Source organism: Aspergillus pseudodeflectus (genome assembly GCF_044049435.1).
Source record: "Aspergillus pseudodeflectus strain CBS 756.74 chromosome Unknown BJX68scaffold_17, whole genome shotgun sequence".
NCBI lineage: Eukaryota > Fungi > Ascomycota > Eurotiomycetes > Eurotiales > Aspergillaceae > Aspergillus > Aspergillus pseudodeflectus.
In genome coordinates, this window is record NW_027263793.1 from 157,510 (window position 1) to 182,576 (window position 25,067).

General features: G+C 53.5%; 10 protein-coding genes across 10 annotated transcripts; 3 read left to right on the plus strand and 7 right to left on the minus strand.

Moving 5' to 3' along the window:
- Window positions 1–2,478: 2,478 nt before the first annotated feature.
- Window positions 2,479–4,307, minus strand: BJX68DRAFT_265946 (Zn(II)2Cys6 transcription factor domain-containing protein; the record flags this gene model as incomplete). Its single annotated transcript, XM_071045359.1, has 4 exons — window positions 2,479–3,420; window positions 3,470–3,604; window positions 3,651–4,154; window positions 4,251–4,307. 4 exons carry the CDS (start codon window positions 4,305–4,307, stop codon window positions 2,479–2,481), a joined length of 1,638 nt encoding a protein of 545 aa, XP_070899957.1.
- Window positions 4,308–4,502: 195 nt separating this feature from the next.
- Window positions 4,503–5,689, minus strand: BJX68DRAFT_235538 (uncharacterized protein). Its single transcript, XM_071039891.1, has 3 exons — window positions 4,808–5,689; window positions 4,651–4,752; window positions 4,503–4,595 (listed from the first exon to the last, which is right to left on the minus strand). The coding sequence occupies exons 1-3, from the start codon at window positions 5,457–5,459 to the stop codon at window positions 4,591–4,593; spliced, it is 759 nt and encodes a 252-aa protein (XP_070899958.1). The 5' UTR covers window positions 5,460–5,689; the 3' UTR covers window positions 4,503–4,590.
- A 474-nt stretch (window positions 5,690–6,163) lies between these two features.
- BJX68DRAFT_65609 (RTA1 like protein-domain-containing protein) lies at window positions 6,164–7,544 on the plus strand. Its single transcript, XM_071049569.1, has 2 exons — window positions 6,164–6,458; window positions 6,516–7,544. Exons 1-2 carry the CDS (start codon window positions 6,343–6,345, stop codon window positions 7,447–7,449), a joined length of 1,050 nt encoding a protein of 349 aa, XP_070899959.1. The 5' UTR covers window positions 6,164–6,342; the 3' UTR covers window positions 7,450–7,544.
- Window positions 7,545–7,835: 291 nt separating this feature from the next.
- BJX68DRAFT_265950 (sugar phosphate isomerase/epimerase family protein) lies at window positions 7,836–8,915 on the minus strand (the record flags this gene model as incomplete). The annotated part of the gene is made up of 1 exon (XM_071045360.1): window positions 7,836–8,915. One exon carries the CDS (start codon window positions 8,913–8,915, stop codon window positions 7,836–7,838), a length of 1,080 nt encoding a protein of 359 aa, XP_070899960.1.
- Window positions 8,916–9,154: 239 nt separating this feature from the next.
- BJX68DRAFT_254714 (MFS transporter) lies at window positions 9,155–10,969 on the minus strand (the record flags this gene model as incomplete). The annotated part of the gene is made up of 4 exons (XM_071042922.1): window positions 9,155–9,380; window positions 9,437–9,568; window positions 9,631–10,617; window positions 10,674–10,969. 4 exons carry the CDS (start codon window positions 10,967–10,969, stop codon window positions 9,155–9,157), a joined length of 1,641 nt encoding a protein of 546 aa, XP_070899961.1.
- A 1,650-nt stretch (window positions 10,970–12,619) lies between these two features.
- Window positions 12,620–13,576, plus strand: BJX68DRAFT_65613 (DJ-1/PfpI family protein). The gene has a single exon (XM_071049570.1). It carries the CDS (start codon window positions 12,664–12,666, stop codon window positions 13,369–13,371), a length of 708 nt encoding a protein of 235 aa, XP_070899962.1. The 5' UTR covers window positions 12,620–12,663; the 3' UTR covers window positions 13,372–13,576.
- Window positions 13,481–15,703, minus strand: BJX68DRAFT_265953 (uncharacterized protein; the record flags this gene model as incomplete). The annotated part of the gene is made up of 6 exons (XM_071045361.1): window positions 13,481–14,211; window positions 14,259–14,530; window positions 14,577–14,765; window positions 14,846–15,412; window positions 15,462–15,533; window positions 15,585–15,703. The coding sequence occupies 6 exons, from the start codon at window positions 15,701–15,703 to the stop codon at window positions 13,481–13,483; spliced, it is 1,950 nt and encodes a 649-aa protein (XP_070899963.1).
- A 2,329-nt stretch (window positions 15,704–18,032) lies between these two features.
- Window positions 18,033–19,190, minus strand: BJX68DRAFT_254717 (sugar phosphate isomerase/epimerase family protein; the record flags this gene model as incomplete). The annotated part of the gene is made up of 1 exon (XM_071042923.1): window positions 18,033–19,190. One exon carries the CDS (start codon window positions 19,188–19,190, stop codon window positions 18,033–18,035), a length of 1,158 nt encoding a protein of 385 aa, XP_070899964.1.
- A 52-nt stretch (window positions 19,191–19,242) lies between these two features.
- BJX68DRAFT_275171 (Zn(II)2Cys6 transcription factor) lies at window positions 19,243–21,956 on the minus strand. The gene is made up of 4 exons (XM_071047794.1): window positions 21,785–21,956; window positions 21,424–21,730; window positions 20,952–21,378; window positions 19,243–20,905 (listed from the first exon to the last, which is right to left on the minus strand). The coding sequence occupies exons 1-4, from the start codon at window positions 21,872–21,874 to the stop codon at window positions 19,435–19,437; spliced, it is 2,295 nt and encodes a 764-aa protein (XP_070899965.1). The 5' UTR covers window positions 21,875–21,956; the 3' UTR covers window positions 19,243–19,434.
- A 303-nt stretch (window positions 21,957–22,259) lies between these two features.
- Window positions 22,260–24,053, plus strand: BJX68DRAFT_254719 (FAD binding domain-containing protein; the record flags this gene model as incomplete). Its single annotated transcript, XM_071042924.1, has 6 exons — window positions 22,260–22,411; window positions 22,468–22,625; window positions 22,685–23,152; window positions 23,217–23,340; window positions 23,411–23,722; window positions 23,786–24,053. 6 exons carry the CDS (start codon window positions 22,260–22,262, stop codon window positions 24,051–24,053), a joined length of 1,482 nt encoding a protein of 493 aa, XP_070899966.1.
- Between the last annotated feature and the right edge of the window lie 1,014 nt (window positions 24,054–25,067).

The following is a 25,067-nucleotide window of genomic DNA, read 5'->3' on the forward strand; positions in this document are numbered from 1 at the left end:
AAGTTTTAAATAACACCCAGTTGTGGGAATCCTATTACTTAGGGCTAAGAGTCCTTGGAAGCCTCAACATCTGCTAGGATTCTTTTCTCTGCGTAAGTTCATGATCTCTCTCTCTAGCGTCTCCAATAATTCACAGGGGATATTGTCCCTTACTTTAGTAAATTAAATTCCGGTCTCGTCATACTGATGCTCCCGCGAGTGACTGCCCGGTCTTTGGATGAGATTATTAGGGTTGTCGCAGAACAACTGGCTCAAGCACCACTAGTTTCATTAAACTGTCGTTCTTGGGGTTGACCTAATGGCTATACAGAATATAACTATACCCTGGCTTATAGTTTGGCATGGATCATTGGACCAAATGCCCAGGATTCTGAATACGAGCCATAGCCACAGTCACCTTACCTTCAGTTTCGTCAGGAGGAATTCTTACACAGTCTTAAACCAACAGATGTAGCAATGTCAGAACCCTCGATGTCAACTCACTATCCAAGACTTTGATAGAATAAGAGAAAACCCATGAGTAACACCTCCCTCGCCATATCCTCCCCTGCCGCCAGGGGCGACATTCCCCTCCTCTTCTCGCTCCTATCAAAACACCGCAGCACCAAACTCATCTATCAAAACTTCCTCGACCTCGCCCTCCGCCACGCAGCGGAAAACAGCCAAAACGTCATCGTCGAAGCACTCCTGCGGCACGGCGCCCGAGTCGAGAGTCCAGGTCACACACCCGCGATCCGAATAGCAGCAAGGTCCGGGAATCCGGAGACGATCGAGGTCTTGCTTGCGCGGTATCGAGACTTACCATTCTGGCCGTACCTCTACAGACGGGGAAAATGGATGGGCGCGTTCCTTGATGCGGCGGCGGGTGGGAGGGTGAGTGTTGTACGGGTGATGTTGAAGAATGGGCTTGATGCGGATTTGAGGTATCAGTGCGAGGATTGTGCTTCTGGCTCTGGTGCGCAGGGGAGGTGTGGGAGTTGTCGGAGTGAAAGTGCGATTCAGCTTGCTGCGCAGTATGGACATGGCGAAGTCGTGGAGCTTTTGCTTCATCGGGGGGCGAAGCCGGGGAGGGAGAAGGCTGGTGAATTTACGGCGCTGCATCGTGCGGCGAGTCGTGGTTTTGAGGTGATTGTGCGACAACTACTAGCCGCAGGATGGGATCCGAATGCGGCGGATGAGGGGAAAAAGACGCCGATGTATGAGGCAGCTGTGCATCACCATAAAGGGACATTTAACATGTTACTTGAAGGTGGTGGGGTGATTGGGGATAACGAGGGAGAGTATCTCCATGCGATGGTTCTATCGTCGAACAGCAATGCCCTGGCGATGATCCTCCCGCATCTGCCACCAGAGTCATTCTCTCGCTTCGCCGGGACCCAAGGGCTACACGGTGATATCCTACAACGAGCCGTGGACACAAAAGACGCACCCATCGTACGCCTCATCCTCACCTACGCGAAAACCCACTCCCTCCTCAGCGCCCTCGACTACACCCGCGCCTTCACCACCGCCGCATCATCATCGAGCAGCGCCGAAACAATCGACCTGCTAATAACCCACTGCTCCTGGAGTCAACGCACACGAACGCAGCACATCTTCTCCATCAACAGACAAGCTGCGGTTGGCCACCCCGACGCCGTGCTACAGCTGATAGAGTGGCACTTTGAGTTCGGGCAGGATGACTCTCTCATAGAGACAGCATTTCTATCCGCCATTGTTCACGGGCAGGTACGGACTGTGCGCGAGCTGATTGAGACGGCTCGGGTGGATATAAATGGTATGATCGTCGCGAACCGATGCAGTTGGGTACCGGGACAGCGCGGAGTGCTCTATGCCCAGGGTGGCACCTCACTGCATTTTGCTGCACGATATGGATGGGTGGATGTATGCAGGGTGCTCATCGAGTATGGGGCTGAGCTCAACAAGAGGGACGAGGAGGGCTGGACGGCGTTGCACAAGGCGGCGAGGAATGGCCATGTCGAGACGGTGGCGCTGCTGATTGAGCACGGGGCTGAGCTCGAGGCGGCTAGCGAGAAAGAAGGGTTGACGGCGATGCATACGGCTGCTTCCGCATCGTATCGAGGCGAGGAGGTAGTAAATTGCCTTTGGAAGGCTGGTGTAGATATCGACGCCCGGAACGGTGCTGGGAAGACTCCGCTGCATTTGGCGGCGCTCGAATGGTCGGGAAAGACATTTGATTGTTTGGTGTCGTTGGGTGCGGATACGAGCGTTTCTGATGACGATGGTCTCACGCCGAGACAGTATCGCAATCGCAGACTGCGCGGGAAATTGAGGGACTTGAGAGATAAGAGAAAACGATGAGGATGACGGAGAAGGGTATTCTCCCTCCAAAATATTGCTTAATGTGAGATTCCAAATCCGTGTCTATGTAGTAAGAAGGGGAGTAAATCCAAAATGTGTACAAAGAAGTATGTGCATAATGTCAAAGTTTAACGTATGCTAAATTGTAAAGATCCTTTATACCCTTAACTTAATGCTCATTTCAGAAGTGAGTTCCAAGGTCAGGTCAGCAGGAAGCTCAAAATTTGTATCGGAAAGGATCTCCGAAGTTGAGTCCGGCGTTAAAACAGGAGGAAATTCCGCAGCGAAATCGGGCGCGAGACTGGGCGTAAACTCGGGAGTGATTTCGGGAGCGAAGTCAGACCCTGAATCAACTCCATAATTCAATTCAGACGTCAACGGATTATACATTGCGTTCTGCTCCGTCTCCAAGCAGTCGTCCGTAATGCCATAGTTTGCTAGCACATCGAGAGTTCGGAAGGGATCCAGCCACTGAAAGTTGTCTTCCATCGTGAGTCTATCCAGATGCGGCTGCCTAAAGTCGTGTTGGTAGTCGATAATTGAGGCCTTGAGAAGTGTCTTCAAAGCCTCATTATTGACCGTCATCAATGCTGCGAGGAGTCCGATGGTAACGTATGCGGCACCAAACGGGCGGTATTTCGCTGCCTTTTCCGCAATGTTGAGCATCTCAAAGGCGAGAAAGGTGGCGTCCGTAGCCAGAGAGTGGTCTACCGTGCGTATAGCAGCAAGGACATAGTTCATGTATAATGTAATGGCAATGCACAAGCCGTACATTCGTTGGACGTGTGCGTGAAGAATCGTTGGAGGGAGCTTCGATGGGTTGCTACTTTTATTCGCCTCGATCGCGGCCAGTTCGGTGGCAAAGTCGTTGCAGATGGCTCGTGTGTTCGTATACAACTCCTTTAATTCGGTCTGAAGCTCTAACAGGCCGACGTACCCATTCGTGTTTGTCCTTACTCGGTTCAGGATATCCGGAATGCGAGCGAGATGGGCAAGCATTGTACCTTCGGGCGTGCCTGTGTCGAGCTCATTTTCTACTAGCTCCTTCCATTCTTCTGCTGAGAACTGGATGTTGGGATTGAAGATGCCTTCAAAAAGCTGCGGGGGCGTCAGTATAAGCTAGCAAGGTGATGAGCAGGGTACATACAACCGGACCGCGTAGGGATAGTAGCAGTATACGCTCGAAGTTATCCCTCGGTTTGCAGCTCTTCCGCGCCTTCAAAACCTTTGCAGCCCCCTCAGCGTGTCCTGTCCATTGCATATCTTGGTATCCGTGTATATGCTAGAGCCGTTAATCCATGTCCGCGTTGAAAGGCAGAATGTCTCACTTGAACGACCAGTAGCAGCGACACAGCACAGAGCGTCTCCGACGAGCTCGCCGTCTTCGGATTGTCAAGGCAACTCCGCAGGGCAGTCAAAGCACGAGAATATTTCGTAAGAGAGGTGACGGTAATCTCTTTGCGCGATGAAAACGTCCTGTGCGCAGTAACCAGAGCATCGACCGCGGTATCCAGCGCCTCATTGACCCCAAGCCGACTCGGTACAGCGAGTAAATACCCCCCGTACGCCCATAGCAGATTGTATCTTAGGTCTTTTGTCAAGATCGCGTCGGCAAGAGCCTGTCCGAGGAGGGTTGTATGATTGCTAGGCGCAGTTTTGACCAGGAGGGTGGGCTTGTTCTCGGTCGCTGGTTTGCTGTTGCGGTTCGGCGATCTCTTCCGAGCAAGAGCCGTGGGTCCGTCTTCCATAAACTTATACCGCTTCTCCCCCGCTCCGATACATTCGAGTCCTCGGCGGGCGCATCTTGTGCATATTGGCTTTACCTCGTCGCACTGTGGCAGTCAAGAAAGCCAAGTTAGCGGTGGCACCAGGAGACGATAGTTTCGGAGTCGGCCGTTGTGGGGTTCTCCCCTGATCCGATGACGTACCTTCTTCTTTGACTTGCGACAGTTGTCGCATCCTCTTCCCGAGGGCACACCAGGCATAGTTGACAGGAAACAAACAAATCGAGGAGTATGACCCTGCCCAAGGCACAGAATCGGGAGAGTTGCAGAGCTGAAACCGTGAGATCGAGAAGACTAGTTGACGTCGCGTCGGGGGAGATTCTCTGGGGCCGCCAAGCTTTTGAGGCTTGGCGAGGCGCAGCCCTGCCCAGCCGTTGATCGCCCAGTCCAACCTGTCACTGGCCAGCGTCTCTGCCAATTATCGGTTGATGTTTGTCTCTTCTCATCTCTCGGCCCCTCAAGGCAGATTCGCGCTTGTTTGAAGTCAGAGTATGCTATTTTACCCGAAATTGCTTTCCGATTCGTTAAGTCTAAGACAGGCCAGAACTCATCACAACAGATTCAAGACAAGGTCGTGAAACAACACCAGTGACCAAGAACACAACATTTCGAGTACACACCATTAGGTTGGCCCCCATATCCCAAGGTTTGCTTCGCCCAACTCCAGAGACAATTTCTCGTACACTGACACCATCATACAGGTGAGAGAGACCCCGGACTCGAGCTTCCGCGTCTCGCTCCGGCCGCAGCAGCTTCCTGCTCGATGATGGTCGTATACACCAAGGCAAAGCAAGTCACCATGACCTCCTCCATGAGCGTGCCGCTACTTACGCTGGGGCCGAAAAGATCCAACCGACCAGCCTTTAGTCTCGACCAGGATGGATGAGGGTTGAACTGCGCCAGCGGAATGCCGTTTCCGTCCCGCAGCTCAAGGTCGACCACCTTCATGGTCTGGCTCTTCCATACTAGCGTGGCACCCTGCAACGACGGAGAGATATACACCCCTTCCTTCTTGAGCCGTGACTTGACGCCAATACTGACATTGTGGTTGTGAATGTTGGCTTCCACGGTTGGACCCATGGTGCGCAGGTCGACGGTTGCGAAGTAGCTCTGTGACCCGGAGGGAAAGAACTTCATCTGCTGTCTCCGGGAGGTCAGGGTGATCGTGTAGACGGCTGCACCCGTTGAGCCAACGTCAGTGACATTGAGAGAGCCCTGAGCCCAGTTGGTGAAGTCAACATGGACGGATTGGGATGCCCTCTGAGTGTGATATGCCTGAGGTGGGTACGGATCCTGAGATCCTATGTCCTCGATATTGGGATACGGAGCCATGGGGCTTCCGTCCGAGCGCATCGTCTGTTCGGAATCAGTATGATACACATCAACTATCTCCTAAAGGGAAATTGAGACATACCTGGTCCCCCTGACCGGCTGTCATCGCACCCAGGAAGGGGATGAGTGAAGGAGAGTTGTCCGCCATGAGGAATGGTGATAGTCTAGGTAAAGGCGATGCGGCCTCTTGCTTATTGCCGTCTCCCATCTTGCCGTGCCCGTCTGTCTGTACTTATACTCGCGCTGTTGAATTTGATATTGGAATATCTCAAACACAGTCCTGGACAGGCCAGCGATTTGCCCATCTATATCGGGACGCTAAGCCCGTTTTGGTCGAATGGTGCGCGCTGGATCCGCAAACTGTTCACGGCCTGAGGTTTCAGGCTCCGTCTTAGACAGACTCTTCAGCTTCGACTTCAGCCTCGCCCCGCGAAAGGAGCGAGGCCTCTGTATTATCGCTGCGATGCGCGATTGTCGGAACCTCGGGGCCCGTCACGGCGGTCCATACCTCCGGAACGGGAAACGATCGGTACGCTGGTTCATCAGCGAGGACGAATCTTTGATGCGGCTGCGCCCTCTTGGCGAGCGCCCCGGCCAACCCGATTCGGGCGCGATCCAGCGCCGTACTAGACTCTATCAGGCTTGGTGCAGCGCTGTCCTTTGATGTCGGTCAGCACTTTGTCGCCCCTCGTCCACCGCGACGTCTGCGGCGCCGCAGGGCTGTTGATCTCTAACCGCTTCTGGCGTCATGGACCGCCCTTATACTACACACGGCCACATGGCGGAGACCGCTTAAGATGCAGATCGTGAAGACCTCAGGCATATAACAGGCCTTCCACCCCAGATGAGTCGAGACCACCACCTCAGCTGAAGATTATTCTACCTTCTCACTCCACGGCCCGAAATGCCCACATACGACCGTGAAACAGGCGTCTATGAGTACAAGGCCAGCCATGTGCTGCCTATCGTCTTTGCCAGCGTGCTCAGTCTGTCATTGGGCATGCACATCTACCAGAATAGGTATGTCTACAATTTCTTCTTCCCACTGCTTACATGACTGACATCAAATGCCATCAGCCGCTATCGCTTCTGGAAAATCACCTTTTGGATGTTCTGGGGCTCCCTCGTCTACGTGATCGGCTGGGTCCTGCGCGCCATCTCCAGCTACAACACTCAAAACACCGACCTCTACATCGCCGGTACAGTCTTCGTCTACGCCGCTCCGCCGATCTTCTCCGCCTCGGCATACAATCTCCTCGGCCGGATAATGCACTATATCCCCATGTTCGCCTGGCTCAATCCCAACCGCACAATCTACTTCTTTGTCTACATCGGTATCGTCGTGGAAGGTCTCACAGCTGCAGGCGGTGCGCGCATCGCGACAGCCATTGAGCGACCGGAGATCTACCGCACGGGCGCAACCCTAATTGCAGTATCCGTGATCCTGCAGTGCGTTGTCGAAGTCTTCCTCGTCGGTATTGTCGCGACCCTCCACCGCCAGTGCGCCTCCCGAGACATGCTCCCGCGTAATCTCAGATTTGTATTCTACACCCTTTACGGAACCTCAACCCTGGTTCTCGCCCGCTGCCTCTACCGCGCCGTCGAGGCAATCCATACAATCGACCCGCCTCACATTTCCTGCAACACCACATGCCAATACTTCCAAACCAACGAATGGCTCCTGTACGCCTTTGACGCAGCACCAATGATTCTATTTACATTCTGGATCAACCTCATGCACCCGGGCCGCTACCTCCCGCGGGACAAGACGCGGTACCTCGATTTCGACGGTGTCACGGAGCGCATGGGACCTGGGTGGATGGATTCGAGGTCAAAGTTTGAGACGTTTATCGATCCGCTGGATCTTGCGGGCATCATGAATAAGAATAAGCACCATACAAAGTACTGGGAGACGCCAACTCAGTGGCCGGCTTGCGAGGATGCGTTCACGTCGGGGACTGCGTCGAACGTGAAGGGGCGAGAGGATGCAGCGAAGCCTGAGGGTGTCTAGGTCCTCATGGTTGTATAGATTAGATCTCGTTTGCTTATTCTTCTGTGTTCTCTAGCTTGTCGCTTAGCGTGATGTTGCTTTTGCGCTCCATACCCAGCATTTGCTATTTATATAATTGCTATGAATCTTACAAATGAGTTTCCTCCTATCACCTGTGTCTCACTATATGACATCTAGGACTTGGAATTCGCGACCAAATTCACTAGTTCCAGGCAACCAACCATAAATTCCCCATGACCTGCAGCTAGAGGTGCTGTCCTCATCTCTATTTGGTTAATATGATACCATTTCATGCAACCAATGTGATACATACTAGAAGTCTGGCCCACAACCTCATTTAACCCAACTCTAATTCACCGTCGCATCCATGTCCGAGATCATACAGCCTACAACCTCCCCCTCTCCCAAAACGGCTCCACCCTCTGTACCTCCTCCACCAACCTCTCAAGCCCAACAAGCCCCCTCGTCGCATGCTCCTCAACCACTTGTGGGCCGCTCTGATCAAGCGACCGATTAAACACCTCCAGCGACAGCGGCCCGCCATACCCCGTGGCCAACACCGCCGCCGTAACAATCTCAACGGGCAGATACCCGCCTCTTTCCTTCTCACAGGGGAAGAGGCGATACCCGCGCGACCAGGGGAGGAGCGGGGGGATTTTGGGATCCGCAGGTTTGGGGAATGCAGATGGGTGCATGAGTTGGGCGTCGGCGAGCTGGTAGAAGAAGATTTTCTCGGGTGGGACGGCCTGGACGAGGTCGGTCATAGAGGATTTCAGGACGCGCATCGCAACGTCCAGATCGCTATGAACCCGGCCCGATCCATCGGGGTTGTATGGGTTGGCGAACTCCACGGCAAGGATGTTGAACGCGTCCAGGACGAGGCCTACATTCGCCCGGTTCACGCGCTGCACAACCTCCCACGTCCTCTTCCATGTATTCCTTCTCGCCCACGAGAGCCCCTCGTATCCGATCCTCAGCATGGGTCCTCCGTCCGCAGCCGAGTATTCTGCAGCCGCATCGCCTAGTTCGCGAAGGTCGTTGACGACGGTATCGAGATGATCCGTTGCGGATTCATCTGCGCGGATATTCGCGCACATGAAGACGAGATCTGTACGAAAGGCACGCATGAATGGGAACCGCGCTTTGACTCTCTCAAACGCAGCTTCCCTCTCTACAGGGTCCAGCAAGCCCTCGATCTCACGGAGGGGCTGGGTACACGCGATCTTCATCCCGAGACTCGAGACGAGCTCGCCGAGTTTCCGCGCGATGGCTAGGTTTTCTTCTGTAGGCTTCCATCGGGAATCGGGGTCTGAGGGGAGGTTGTGTTCGCGGAGACAGCCAGCCCAGCACTCGTCGAAGAGGTCGATGTGTTTGTAGCCGTGGGCTGCGGCGGTGCGGAGGCGCGGTTCGAGGGGGTGGACTGTTGCTGTGCCCAGGGAGAGGGTTGCGACGCCGAATTCGGGCATTGTTTTTGCACTGTGTTCAATATGGCTGGGCTACTTGGTGAAGATTTGGATGAAATGTGGAATCTGGGGGGGCTGCGGGGGATGAATGGTGGGACACGCAATGGGGTCTTGGGGTAAACCGGGTAAATCATTCGCGGGGAAATGCTTAGCCATGACACGGATAAGTGTTTATTATTCCAGCCTTTCTATATATAGTTTTTGGACTTCCCTCATCCCAATCCTCAATTCTACGTCTAGAATCACGCCTGCTTATCCGCGTACGGCGCCAACCGGCTCATTGACCTCAGCCGCGGACCATACACCAGAAACAGCAGGGGAATAGGCACCATGACAGCCGCAATACAGCCTAGGAGCGTCCCCGCCCACTGGATCCCGAGATTATTGAACATTTGACGAGTGAACAGGGGGAAGCAGGCGCCGACCATGGAGCGCATCATGGTGTTTGCGGCAAAGGCGGAGGCAGCACTGGGTATTGGGTCAGTCTGAGCGGGGTGATAGGGTAAATGAGGGGAAAGACGTACAAATTCAGATACGAGTCGAGGAGGTAGTTGAAGCCCTGCATGAAGATCGATGTCAGGCCGAAGCCGACCATCACGCCGGAGGCTGTGGGCGCCATCCAGTGGATCGAGGAGGTGTGACCGGTCCAACCGAACCTGTTACTGTGAGTCTCAAATTCGAAAAATGAATCTGTATTTTTGAACAGGGGAATGCGTACCAGAATAACCCTCCAGCAAAAGCGATTCCGCCAGCAATACACGGCGGCAGGCGCCACTCCGGAACCGGGACGTTGTTATTCGCGGCCAGCTTCCTCGTATACGAGCCGTAGAACGAGAGGACAAAGACTGCACCCGCAACTTCGCCAATGATCAATCCAATAAATGGTAGCCCGCTTGTACCTAATCCCATCCCGTGCACTCCCTGGAAGACAAGTGGATACGCCTGCAGCATTGCATAGCACAGCCCGTATATAAACGACATGTATAGAGTGATAAGGAACGCAATGGGCTCGGTAAAGAGGATTCGGAACGGACGAGCAAAGTTCTTCGTGATGAGCTCGCGAACATCGATTTCGAGTTCTTCCTGGCGAGCATGTATACCCCAGTTGCGCGTCTGGCGGCGAAGGATGGCAGCTTTCTGCACGAGGATGACGGGAGCATATGTTTCCTGCGCGAATACTAGAAGCAGAGCGAGTGCGAAGAAGCCGACTATCGCGGGCATATAGAATGTCCATCTCCAGCCAAGGTAGCTCTCTGCTGTGAATCCACCAATGAAAGGAGCAGTGTACGGGCCTAGAAAGACGGACATGGTATACACCGCAATTGCAATACCACGGTGGCTGCTGTTGAAGATATCGGAAAGACTAGCCGGGACCAAAGCAATCAAACTTGCAGCGAACAGACCTGAGAAGAACCGTGTGATCATAAGCGTCTGCGTATCCTTTGCTGCAGCAGTGGCCAGGATGAAAATGTCGAACCCGAGGGTCCCGATCAATAGCGGCCATCGACGCCCGATGAGTTCTGAAAGAGGCGCCCAGATGGTTGGTCCGGCGGAGAATCCGAGGACGTATAGTGTCGTCCCGAGAGCTGCGACCTCCTTGCCGAACCCAAATTCGCTCATCACGCCGGGGGTGGCGGTGCCGAAGACGGCGCTGGCGTAGGCGGCTACCAGTGCAGCGAAGGTCAGTATACTTCCCAGAATCACCCTAATACTGCTGTTAACAATCTGGCGAATCTAAGACGTCAAGGGGAGGTGGCGTACCGCCTCTTCATCGGCCAATTCTGCGGATGCATGGGATCGTCGGACCCCTCGAACTCGACGATATACCCTTCGACATCAGGTAAGTCAGGCGGATGCGGTTTCCCAGCACCAAGGGGCAACCACTGCTCGCGCGGTACGCGGCTCCGCATCGACCCGATGGTCTCCTGCTGCTGAAGCCGAAACGTATTGATCCGCTCGAGCTCGAGCTCAACATCCTCATGTCCCTCGGGAATCGGAACAAGGCCCGACTCGGTATCGAAGCCGGAGCTGTCATCCCCGGTCTTTTCGGGAGACATCCTTCGGGTGGGATGTGAGGTCCTTCGCGGGAAGCGCGCACTGACGTAGAGTCGCAGCTTCGGGCGCCATTGGGAATCGAAACAGCTAAATAACCAGCTCAAGCGTGCGCCGTGGAGCGGGTCTGAATTTTCCCTTTCTCTGTGGCCCTGTGGGTCGTTTACACGCTGTATTGAGCACAGCCACTTCAACTCGGCAACCCGTATTCTATGCACCGGGCCGGCCGCTGGGGAAGGGATCAACGAAGCTGTCAACTCCATCGAGCTAGCATTCACAATATTGAACAATAGTCGGCGTCGAAAAGGGGGTACATACATCCCGGCTGCGTACCCCTGTCTCCATCAACGACAACGGATACTCAGTACTCAGAGTCATCAGATGGCGATGAACGTACCAACCAGCACAAAGAGCATCACAAAGGATGCTTGGGTCATAGTTGTTGGTCCCATACCCATGTCGCCTCGGAGCGATGTCCGGACGTCTCGAAGTCTCGGATCTGGTGGCGCAGTAGGAAAGCGATCCCTATACCGTTCACTTGTGTAGTTTGCGTAGTAGACAGCACTTGCCATCTAGTATTCCTCAAGACCCGTGCTTTATTCCTATGGCGTTTCCTCTCCAAATAGTAGAGTACTTGTGGTGTCGGTGAGGCACAACAGATAAGACGCAGGGCGTGGCGTCGCCGCGCTATAGGTGCTCTCTCTAAGAGATATTCCTATATTCCTCGGTGAGGCACCTAGTACCGTTGGGGCTGAGCTGGTGAGTAACATGACGAGAGATCTGCTATATATGGCCAGGCACTAGAGTCTTTGCCAGGATAGGAAGGTACCAGGTCGCTATCAGCATCGGTCGCACCTGCCTCGCCGACCTGACATTGGTCGCTATCTAGGAAGGTGCGACACTCTTTAGAGAAGGAAGGAGCGACGGACCCGACCTGGTCGCGCCGGGCAACGTGCAGCTGCACAGAGTGTGCAACACACGCCGTTGGCGAAATCTTTACTCTTCTGTGTGTACTATACCAGTACGCTGAACAGGCCTTAAATGGGAGCACAAAATTTTGTCCTGCATGGCTAGTCTGCCTGAGGAGCAGGATATACGTAGTCCTAGCTCGTGCCGCTCAATTACCAGAGAATAGATCAGAGTTGAACAGGGATGGGCACGTGCTGTATGTTTCTTCCATGGTTGTTCGTGAAGCGGTCGTGACTCGACTCTTCATCTAAGGGTTGCCAGTTCAAAGGCCGTGGTTCATCTGCCTATCATGACCCACACCCCGACGAAGTGCAATCAGCGTCGGAGAACTGCGAGACTATACAGCGAGGCCATCGTATGTATGTTCCTCGACGAGGGTGGCGGGGTCATGGCGGGACCGGAACCGCCCTTGTGGCTATCGCGATGAGAAGTGCCCGAATCGGCGCTGCAAGGGCCGAGAAAGTCAAGAGATCATACCTTACCTGGTATAATGGTGAAGTAGTAGTTGTCGCCTATTGGATCAAATCACGGACACGGTGGCTGAAGTTCGCCCGTCGTCCACCCACATGCCAAGTCAACCACGGAGGACGGAGCCCTAACAGATCCCGCTGCGCGATTATGACAGAGCCAGAACTGGAATATAAGAACACCTCAATGTCTACAGAAATCATCTCACAACACTCAAGAACATCCCAAAGCATTCCATTCAGAACCAAAATAAATCACCAAAATGTCCCCTCTCCAAATCGGCACCCTAGTCTTCGACTACCAAGCCATCGACATCATCGGCCCCTGCGACGTGCTCAACTCGTCCTCCAAATACCTGCTCAACGGAATCAGCAACTACACGCCCGTGGACCCCAACACCATCGCCAAAGCCCCCGAGATCGTCTTCCACCACATCGGCGAGACCCTCGACCCCGTCAAGCTCCTCACCAGCACCATCACCATCGTGCCCACCATCACCGCCGACGACGTCCCGCCTCTGGATATCCTCATCGTCGGCGGCGATAGCCCAGAGTATACGCACCTCCCGCCGAAGCTGCAGGATCTCATCCGGCGCCATGTCGCGAGCGGGAAACTGCTCTTCACGACCTGCACGGGTTCGGCCGTCGCGGCCGCAACGGGCGTCTTGGACGGCAGGAACGCAACGGTGAATAACCTCGAGTTCGACTGGGTCGCCAAAGCGTACCCCAAGGTGAAGTGGACAAAGGCGAAAAAGTGGATTGTCGACGGGAACATCTGGACGGGCAGCGGGGCGGTTGCGGGGATGGATATGGTTGCGCATTGGGTCAAGGAGAATTACGGGCTCGAGGTGCTTAGGGAGGCCTGTAGGAGTTTGGACTATGAGCCGAGGGATCAGGATGGGCTCTTTACGGTCTTTCCTGAGAGGTTTGATGCGGAGGGGAAGAAGGTTTCTACTCATGTTTTCCCCTGAGCGGTGGCCCCAGTGTCAAGGCGTTGCAATTAAGGCTTGGCCTGATCTTCAAGATCCGTGTCATCTTGAGCGAAACTAGAGCCTTGATATGTGGTAAATTTGGCAGACTTTAGTTGGTGATTAGAGTGGCACTTGTGGTGGTAGAGAATGCATCCGCCACCAAAAGCTCACTCCAGAGCAGCTCGTTCTCAATCATCTGGATCTCCGCAGTGACAGCGCTTTGAAGTGTAGATTCCTCCGTAACAGTCGCTCTTGTAGGTCGTTTCAAATTCCTCATGCCCGGACAACGGTACCGTCCCCGAGCAGAAGAAGCAGGGGGTGAAAAAGACTGGTGTGGATGCCGGGCATCAAGAGCCTGTCGATAGCCTCCTCTCGCCATTTCATAGGATCTCCTCACGCTCCCGATAATCTCAGGGATCATTGCAAACAGAGTCTGGTTCGGTGCTTGCACATCCTTCCGAAGGCACTCCAGGTGAGATGATATCCGACCGAGATATCCCTCGACATCGAGTGTCTGATGTGTGAGACTCACATCCCATTCGGGAATCTCGGAAACCCCAGTGGAGAGTCTGTATAAGACGAATATCGCTATAATAATCTTGTACCATATGCAGAACGAAAGGCTGGTGTACTTGTTTTCGGGAATCGCGAAGAAAAGGTCGAGATATTCCTTGGTGTATTCAACACATTGGACCAGGTTGTTGATGAGCATTGGGCACAAAGGTAACGTAGCTGAGTTTTGCAAGGTGCCCGGGGCTCCCCGTGCGTCTCCGTAATTGTAGGCCAGGCCCATATCGTAAATCCTGACTTTTGTCGCATGGTAGCCGCTTAGCAAAAGCGCTGTATGCTCGGTCAGTTAATCATTCTTGATCATAACGCAACCATACCATTTTCCCGCAAGTCCGCTGGTACGGCTGACCACCATTCCCCAAGCTCCCTCGCAAATAGCCCAGCATGAGTTGGAAGCCGGGAGCGTGATGGCTGGCTTTTCTCGAATCGATAAGTCTCGCAAATCCTTTCAACGAGGTGCTGAAGTTGTACAAGTGGGTATATCAGGTTGTCCGTCTCGAATTCCCGCGTCCGCTGTAATATTCTGGCAGCGTGCAGCATCTCATTGGAAAGGGAGAGGTTGTTGGGCTTGCCATTGGATGTTGATATGCTAAACACCAGTTAGCCCCTTCCAATCAAATGAAACATGGACCTACACGCTGGAGATATAATAGCAGCCCAAATATGCGCGACATGCGTCCCGACTGTATGCGTCGTCGCATTCGGTGGATCCGTCCATCATATCTGAAACCATTTTATCTAGACCGAGGTCGACCACCATACTGATTGCGATTTGTAGGTATCGGTATGTCTGAGGGCTCCAGGGGTTGAAGTGGAAATGAAACCTGGGATTCGACAGATCAGCTCTCTGAAAGCGGTCTCATACGGTCCAACAGTACGGCTGAATACAAGAGAAACATCGTACCAGGCAAGGTGCAGGAGAAGCCCCTGGAGGAGGTCCAAGTCTTTTTCTCCTGCTAAAATCAGACTTTGGCTGAGGGCTTCCTTGAATTTCTCGATCAAGGCGCCTTGTAAATGGCGGTATCGCGATGAACCATTTGTCACGGATGCAAGCAACAGAAATGGTCGATCATTGACCATTGACCCCGCAGTGAGATTCTCGGGAAGTCGCACGAATGGAAAGTACGCGGACATGCGCCGGAAGTTGTCCAAGAGATGCGGGAGGACGGCCGGACTTAGTCCCAGGTCGGTGATCCATGCCGAGTCAAAATTCCCAAGAGCTGCAGATGAAGTCAGGGTTCCGTGTTCGGTATTAAGGGCATCCTCAGCAGGCAGGGAAGGTTGAATCATCTCAGAAACCGTGGGGTTCTCATATCGAAGCCAGTCGGCTAAGTCGCTCCCTACATGTATATCGATACCGGGGAGATCGACATCAGGGACATTGAAGCTCTGATCCCCGCTAGAGGACGTATTCGAGCCTGAAAGTAATCCAAGGATATCGGTAAGCTTGGATTCGAGATCCGCTAAGCGTCTGGGACGAGTCAGCGCCATCGCGACATCTGACGGCATAATCCACTTACGGCTTGGCTCGCCGAGTACGGACTTGCTGCTTTGGCTCAGGAACTATACACTCAGAGTTTGATCGCGAGCATCTGCAGATGTTAGTCGTATCTAGGGGTGGTAGCTTGGTCTGAGCGACTTACTTTGTACAAGGTTGCCCCTCGACACGAATACATTTGACCTTGAGGATGCGGCACTTCTCGCATGCAAGGCTGGCCTTCTTCGCTTGATGGGCCGCGTTGCGGCACTCGTGATCTGCCATTGCTTGGTTCATCAAAGGTGATGGAGTAGAGACGAGCTGACGGGCGCTAGATGGGCGTTTCTGCTGACAAATCTTTGATCCTGCAGCTAGGCTGCATGGCTTGTCCCACATGGTATTTGTCCTGATGATCCCGACCAAGGCGCCAAGGTGCAACAGAAGGGCAGGTAAACATCATTATCACTAGTACCAGAAAAGAAAATATCTATATGTGCATCTCCCATAGCTCCTTTAAGAATAGTATTCCTTGGGTAGCATCCAACCGTCTGATGCATGTCGTTTAGGCTTGGGTGAGTAGATGCGTTCAAGTTCTTGTTGTATAGAACTGATGACCTAGGCGCCCTCATTAAGATCGCCCCTGCTTTAGTCGAAAGATACTGCCTGTTCCTAGCTCGTCCTAGAAGATGGCTGGGCATCCTGACGGTGAACCTCTTCCGGGTATCGGAACAACGCAAGTTATCGTGCAAAAGCTAAGAACCAGACTTCATTCGCGAACCAGTTCCTGCAGACTCTGTAACATGTGAATGTAGGGCAAGTCAACATGTGTGTGAGGGTATACAGTTCAAGTCAAATATAACTTCTTCTGCCGACCGATACTTACTGGACCAACATTTTTCAATCACACTCCGTACCTTTGGGTCAAGGTTGTCCAGGTTCGGAAACTCCTTCCGCCGCACCAATCTCATAACCTCTAGGCCGGTTTGGTCGCTGTACATTCGATGACCGACAGTGATCTCGTATATAAGAGTTCCCAGAGCAAAGGTATCGTCTATCTCAGTGGAATCATCCCCGCAACCAGGCCGAGCATATCGAGACGAATAAGCCTCTTTAGGTATGGTGTCATCAATCTTCGAGCCGCCAAAGCCAACGAGCACCAGGCTGCCGTCGAAAGTTGTGACTCCCAATGTCGCTGTGAATCACATTCTTGGAGTGGTTGAAACGAAGCGCTTCGGCGCTTTAGACCGGCCATCTGGTGCAGGTTAGCACTATTTTCACCTTGAAATCATATGAAGACGTCTTACTGCAGTCGTTGTTTCTGGTATTTCGAAAAGCCAAGGTTGTCCGCCAGAGTTCCAGATTCGTGGTACTGGAACACAAGTCCCTCGGGGAGGCCATTGCCCTGTTGGTATTCTCTATAATATCGCAGGATACGGGGGTGATGACCCAGTCGCTGGTAGATGCGCTTTTCTGATGGCTCTAGGTTGCCAGTTAAAGGATGATCATCTGCGCGCTTGATTACAAGGCCGGTATCGGGTATTTTGAAGACCTGCCAGAAGCAACCGATCCCTGCGAGTTCCAGTCGTTGTCGATCTGCTCGTTCCAACGCGTCGGCCACATCGCGAGGACGTAGTAGTGATATACTAGGATCCTATTTAATACTTTTTACTACTTTTTTAGTCTTTTGGGTATTAGCTACTTTGTGTTTAAGTAAGGTAGTATAGAGCCCGGCCTTATTTAGCCTATAGTCTTTATAGTTAATAGCCATAACTTATGTTAATAACTATTAAGAATAAGGGATAGGAAGAGACCCTTAACTTTAGAAGTATAAATAGAGTTTAAAGAACTTAAGGATTATTAAAAGTTATTTAATAATTTTATAGAACTAAGAAGCAGGTGATATACTTAGAGTAATAGGAAATAGGCATTCTAGTTATTAATATTAAAAATATTATAGAAATAGCCAGCACTAGTAATTTTGCTATTAATAGTTCTAGTGGTAGTATAATCAAAACGTAATTCTAACTAGTCTAGACTACAGTCGAAATAATCTGATCTTTAAGGAACCATGGTCTACACTGTCCTGGTATCTGATTAGATTTGGAGCGATCTCTGGACATCCCGTATTCTGTCGTTCCAACATTGGGATCCATAGTGCACCACCCTCTCTCTTCCTACAAGCCTAGATCAGCATTAGTTCTGAACTGATCGCATCCTTTGTGAAGACACTCGAGCCAAATTAGAACATTTCCGTAATTCCTGATGACCCCCTGCAGTCTAGGACCGAGGCAGGGATTCTGACTTGCATGCTTCCCCATCCCATCACCCTTGGTACTTATATTAGATATATCCAGAGACAATAAGTAGAGGGCGAAAGCGATTCTTTCTAATTCAAGGACCCCGCTGATTGATTGGCACGGTATCGTCCGAAGGCAGTAACGTAGAAGTTAAGGTGGCGCGTGGAGCAGAGTAGCCGTGATGTGCCAGTGCTAGTGGTTAGTAGTGGGAGTGAGGAGATTCTACTGGATGTAATTGCGAAGGAGCTTGAAAGGTTGGCCGATTTGTAGAGGGTTGGATATATGCAACCGAGTTCTGCTACCCTTTTGGAATACATTTATAACTGAGACGTGCTTGGTTGCAACCGCCGAACAACCATATCAACCGCTTCTTTCGCCTCTCCTCTACCTCTCCAGAACGGCGGCAGCTTCGTTGCAATAGTGACGAGCTTCTGTAAGCTGGCTAGGCCACGCGTTGCGTGCCCCCCTGGAACATTCCCTCCAGCCTGGTTCAAAGAATGATTGAAGACCTCCAACGAGATGGGCCCCTTATATCCAGTGGCAAGCACCGCCGCCGCAACCAACTCCACCGGCATATACCCACCGCGAGCCTGTTCAAGTGGAAACAGACGATGGCCTCGCGACCACGGTAGAAGAGCAGGGGTATCCGGTCCAGGTGGTCGGATAACCGCTGGATCAACAAGCTCCGCATCGCCACATTGGAAGAAAAAGATGCGATCTCCCGGCACAGTCGCGACCAAGGCCGAAAGGGAGGCCGTGAGGACCTCAACGGACTCCTGCAGCGTGGGTAGCAACCGCCCATGGCCTGCCGGATTATGCGGGTCCGCGAATTCCACAGCCAGGACGTTGAACGCGTCGATGACAAGCCCGACATTGGCGCGGTTCGTGAATCGCACTGCCTCCCACGATGACGACCAGGTATTGTTGCGCGTCGCCCACGATAGCCCCTCGTATCCGATCTTCAGCATCGGCCCGCCGTCGGCCTCTGCATACGCCGCTGCCATATCGCCCAGCTCAGCCAGATCCCTCGCGACCGTCTGCAGATCGGTCGTGGCGCCGCTGTCGGCGCGGATGCTGGCGCACATGAAGACAAGGTCCGTGTCGAACGCGCGCATGAAAGGGAACCGCTTCGCGACGAGGTCGAGTGTCTCGCGGCGCTCGATGGGGTCCTTAATCCCCTCGATCTTGCGTAGTGGCTGCGTGCATGCGATGCGCATCCCAAGGGACTTGACCAGGTCGCCGAGCTTGCGCGCGACTTGGAGATTGGACGGTGTGGATTCCCATAGTTCGTCGCCTGGGAGGCCGTGCTCTTCGAGATACGCGGCCCAGCACTCGTCGAAGAGGTCGACCCACTTGTATCCCGCTTTCGCGGCTGCTTCGAGGCGCGGTTGGAGACGGTGGTGTCGCCAGTTGCCGAGGGAGAGTGTGGCGATGCCAAACTCGTTGGGGAGAGGGGATGATAGCTGTTTCGCCATGGTGATGAGGTAGGTATTTGCTTTGTCATAACCTGCACCAGATGCTTGATCCCTAATATCTAAACTCCGGGGTGAGCGTTCAGCCAGACCCCGCATTGTCATCACACCCGGTCCTTTCTTTTATGCACCGGAGCGCTCATATTGGGGGTCGCTTCTCCACGTCTCCACCACCCTGCAAACCCGGATAATCGCTCCAGGCTCCCATATCTGTTTAGAAGAAGTGGTATTATATTCTATTACACCCCTAAGGCAAATCACCAAAGACAGGCCCAAATATCTCTCCAAAGAGGTCATCGAATCCACCGCCCGCGACATCATTCTGGTCTGATATCGCGGGTGTCCGAAACGGGTCCCAATCAGACACAAGCGGATTCCCCTGCCCCAGCGCAGATGGGGTAGATTGCCATTCCGATGCCCTGTGACGCGGGACACGGCCCCCAGTATGGGATGGCTTTGGCTCTCTCAGATCAAGGGCTCTCGTCCGTAGGATCATCATCAGATGTTGTCCCAACAGCGCCGCGATGCCAAAGCGATGAGGTGGCGTCGTCCCAGCGCGCTGGAGCTGCAGGGCTACCTGGCTCAACAGCGCAATGAGCTCGACGTCACTGCCAGTTCTGGACCCGTATAGGGTGGGGAATAATTTGAGCGTTAGGACCGCGGCGTATGCGATCATCGCCCAGGTTGGAGCCAGCATGCAGTACAATGGCTCTCCCAGAGCATGTAAGTCCCAGACGGCTGTTTCGCAGCAATGAACGGCACTCTCAAAGCAATCTTGTCGGATGGCGTCTAGATCTCGGTCGCGTGAAATCGACTCGCTCAATGCTAGCGACAGAGTCCAAAGGCGCCCATGCTCGTAGACGTAGTACAGAAAAATCATCGAGACTTGTTCAGGCGATGGAGCAGAGGTAGCGTAGTCGCTGGCCTTTGAAAGCCACGTATTACACCAGTCCTGGAGCGAAGCATCAACGAGTTCTAAAGTCCAATGGGGGTTAGATTGGGGAACCCCGGCTTGTTGTTTCAATTCCAGTTGCAGCGACGCGAGCTTCTTGCGCAGGATGATAAATGCACTCGTATATCTATCCGTCATATCCGCCAGTGGGTGCAGCCACCAGGTCTCGATAGATCGCGTCAAGCTGCTTTCTGGGAAACTCTGGATCCGGCCGCATGCGGCGCTGTTCGCTCGTTCCCACAGGAGGATCCGGAGCCAGGTTCTTTCGCGATTTCGACGCAGCCTCTCTTGATGGACAGTCTCTTCTGTGAAAAGTCCTTCGTACGCCTGTCCAGGTACGTCTTCAGCACCGGAATGTAGTGATTGTAACTCATAATTACGATGCGCCCGAGAGATTCGAGAATGGGCGCCCGGTCCAGATCCTTGGTCTTGATCCAATCCCAAGTCCGTCGCAACGCCAATCGCGTACATCGTATATAGCCAGGAGCGCTCCTCGGCCAGCGTCTTCGCTGGCGTAGCTGAAAGAAGTGAGATGTAATACCCCTGCACGATTTCGACCGACTTGTACCCGCACGTATGCACGTACCTGGACAACTTCTCGCCGTGCAGTCGCAAGCGCTCGGCCATGGCCGCCGCGGCGTGATCAAACTGGGCTGTGAGAGCGAGGATCCACGTAAAGAGCAGGGAGGACCGCGCGCGCACGAATTCCGGGGTATGGAGTATTGGGTCTAGGATTCCGTTGACTGGGTGCAGGCGTGCGAAATATCTGAGCGGATTAGCTTAGGCTTGGACAACATGGGACGAATACCTACATGGGGAATAAGTAGTTTGCATCTTCCATCGTAACGAGCCCCAGTTCTACCGGATCAAGATCAGGTCTCGCGTCGCGATTGCATACACGCCTCCGTTTGAAATAATCGAAGGACTGCTTTCCTGTGTCAACACCGGTGAACAAGGCATCCAGGCCTTGCACGAGACTGGCTCGGTCCAGCTGCAGCCCCAAAGAAACGTAGCCGGGGCGATGTAGTAAACGGTGAGCTGCGCTTTGTCTCCTCGATGTTGGGCTTGCCGAGGTATTTACTGACGCGGGGCTTTGCTCTGATGCTCGAGCTGCGTCAGACGCGTACGCCAAAAGTGCAAGCGGGTTGCTCATGGTTTCGTGCGCCGGTTCACTACAATCGTCCGGGATTTCTGGATGGTCACTCTGGACCTCTATCTCAGGTGTCGTCACTTCGGGCCCTAGAAAGGAAGTCCCAGGGGCCGCGCGGTCGTAACTTGCTTTACGGGGTCGCGGATGACGACCCGTCGGCTCATCCGTCAAGAAAGACTGAACACCCATCTCCATACTCGTCGGTGTAGCGAGGGATTGAAACCAATTGTCGAATCCATGCGAAGGGCTCGCCTTCTTCGCCTCTTCCTGTAGCTTCCGGTATGCCTTGTGCAGCCCGCGATACCGGCCCAAAGAGCCCGGCCTCCTACCCAGTGGTCGCGACTCGGGAATCTTGCAGAGCCGATTAGTCCGTTTACACCGGTCGCATGGTTCACACTGTGGATTGTTGTCGCTCTGCGGCGCAGGTCGTATGCATTTCATCTGTGGCGTCGTTAGCGGCCTACGCTGAAGGAAGGGGGAAAGAGAGGTAGGTACCTTGAGCTTCCGGCACGCCTCGCAAGCGAGCGCGGCTCCCGGACGGGGTCGTCCCTGAGGGGTGCTGTCTCTACGCGCTGGAGATAACATCTCAGTTCAGAGGGCGCGATGAGGAGGCAGTGAGTGTCGAGTTGGAGAAAGTTGCGGAGAACAGTTCTGTGCGGACGAGGACAAAGGGGCCTGAGGCATCCTCGCCAACGTCGCCGGTTAAATAAAACAAACAATAAGAAAATGAGTGTATGTAACAAGGCAGTTAGAAAGGTCAACGAATGAGAGGAGTGCTATGGATGCTACCCCACTCGATATGCCGGTCCTGGCCCACCCGGTCATTTAATTTATGCGCCGGATGAAATGACTAGTTGGGCCATATGTATGGGCTTGCGCATATATAGTTTTATAACGACAACCCCCAGATTTGTATGCCAAAGAGTATTTCAGACAACAAAACTAGCACGAGACTAAGTTTCTACTCGAGATGCAATCCATCAACGTCGACGTTCTGGTATGCGGCGGGGGAATGTCGGGGATGGCATGTGCCTCCTTCGCAGCGCAATCCGGAGCTCGAGTGCTGGTCGTTGAGAAGCAAAGCACCGTCGGCGGCTCGTCCAACTACTCGGCAGGCATGTTGTATGTAACACGCAGTCTTCATCCTCCCTCACGACCTCCCGCTGACACCTAGCCAGCTGGGGCCCTCAGACCTACGAGAAACTCAGATCCTGGGTCCCGGATGGAGATCCCCGCTTGCAACGCGCTTGGCTAGACGATTATCTACGTGCCGTGCAATGGATGCGCGAGAATCAGGTCCCTACGGCGCCGCGGTTTGACGGAATCATGACAATCGGTACACTTTTATTTCTACGGCATTTCTAAACAATACCAATGCTAACACTTCATGCGCAGGAATCGGCTTCCCAATCAAGGTCCCGCACCTCCACAGCCTACATCGCCGTCGAATCCAGTCCAGCAACACCGGATCCGAGATCTGGACAAACAGCGCAGTCGTCAAACTTATGCAGAAAGCCCCGGGGGTCCCAGGCTCGCGCATCACGGGTGCTATTGTTCGTCGCGGAGCCGCCTCCTATCCTCAGGAGCCCGCGACATACTGCCAGGTCACAGCACGGATGGTCGTCTTAGCCACGGGCGGTTTCCAGGGATCATCCAGCCTGACGTCGCAATACCTCGGCCAGGGCGCGGACAACATCTTCGTGCGTTCGAACAAGGGCTCCGTGGGTGACGGACTCAATCTCGCGGTCGCGGTTGGAGCGGCGACGAGTAGGGGGATGAACACCTATTATGGGCACCTGATGGCTGCACCGCTCAGCGCGGACCAGGTAGACCCCAAGGACTACCTCCCCCTGGCGCAATACCGTAGGTTACCTTGCGAATGGAGAATCCCTATTGTTCACAGAGCTTTAATCTGACACTGCCCCAGAGAGTAAATACTGCCTGCTGCTCAACGAGGCCGGGCGGCGCTTCGCTGATGAAACTACCGGCGACGAGATCATCAACCAATACCTCGCAAAGCAAGAGAAACGGCGAGGGTTCCTGATATTCAAGTTCGTGTCTCCCACGATCCCCCCAAGTGCGATGCCCAGTTGGACTGACGTACGCATACCCTGGGTTTAGCGAGAAAACACGCCAGCAGCACTGCGTATCATCCCTGTTCCCCAATGCAGGCGATATCGATCGTCTACAGAAAGCTCGCGAGCACGGATGCAATGCCGGCACCGCTTCCACACTCGGTGAACTCGTTGATGTCCTCGCCGGTTGGGGCGCCGACAGGGCTGGCGCCATGAGAACCATTGACGAGTACGACCGGGTGGTCCGACAAGGGGAACCGGGGTTGGCGCTGGACGCTCCTGTTGGTAGAGGAGGAGCGCCTCCTGGCCCATTGGTAGAAGGGGAAGGACCATTCTACGCAATGGAAGTGCAGCCGTCGTAAGAACAACCAACCGCCAACCATTGAACTGTCCCGACTTCAATACTAACAAATATTTACAGCATCACATTTACCTACGGTGGCATAAAAATCGACCGGGAGGGCTACGCCCTGACTGCGGATGATACTAGAATCCCTGGCCTTCTGGTCGCCGGTGTCGATGCGGGCGGGTTTAGTAATTTAGGATATGCAGGCGGCCTAGCACTCGCTTTTGTAACGGGTTTCTGGGCTGCGAAGAAGGCCGCAAGAGAATTGGATCTCCCTCTGCCGGCGCTGCCGCCTGCGAATCCGGGAGACGCAGAAGCTTTCCCAGTAAAGGGCCGTCTATGAGGTATTGTATGATGCCTTATATCTGTGACAGTTTGCCATAGCGCTTGGGCAAACATGAAACATCTCCTTAGCAGCAGAAATGTGTTTCAGTGAGTTCATGCGGGTAGCCTACGGAGAAAATATCCAAAGAACTCCACCACCCAGAGTCGTCAAACGGGGAGCAGATATGGGAGCACAGTAATATAGAATATGCTTGATCGGCTCACTGAGACAAGCTCTAGAAGACTTGTTAACGTTGTTGGCATGCCACTAGAGGACCAACAGGTTTCCAAGTGGAGAAGTTCACTTACGGGGACCGGGGCCAGCCTGGCGAGAGGAGCAGGAGCAGGAGCAGGCGCAGAAGCAGGAGGACGCGGAGGCTTGCCATAGCTGTCAACGCCAATAGAGGCGCGATAGGAAGCTGATTAGGACTCACACTTTGCGCTTGCTAAGCAAGCCACTGCCACTTTACGTTCTGCAATACTAGCGCCGCACCAGAGAGGTTCCTGTGTTTGGTTATTCTAAAGGAGTTAGTGTGTAATCTAACAGGCTGCCAACGGCGTCCTGATGACGCAGAACTTAGGGTCAAATGTACACAATGTAGGTTCCTAGTTGGACCGGCGGAGACAATTTATTGGTTAAAGGAGCAAGCCCAGATCCAACCAGATCTCCAGCACATAAGTGAACTTGGAGAGTAATAACTTGTCCCAAAAGAGGCAATAATGGCAAGAGGTGTGGTCAAAGGTAGTATGCCGAAGTTGCCCTTCGTTAACGTTGGGCGAATCAGTGGTTCCTTTTAAGCCGCCTCTGCAAGGGCATCCCCTTACCAGTGCGCTGAGCCACTCGATTGACCTAGACCTAATTACACAACGCGAGAGGGCCGCATCTACATTTGGTGGTGACGCCCTTCCTAGTGTACATTAGCACTGCCCCGCTCAACATATATACCAACTGGACTGGAGCGCGGAGCGAATTTAAGGTATCATGTGGCTCCAAGAAACAATTGACTCTTCTTCATTAACGGTGACAATGATC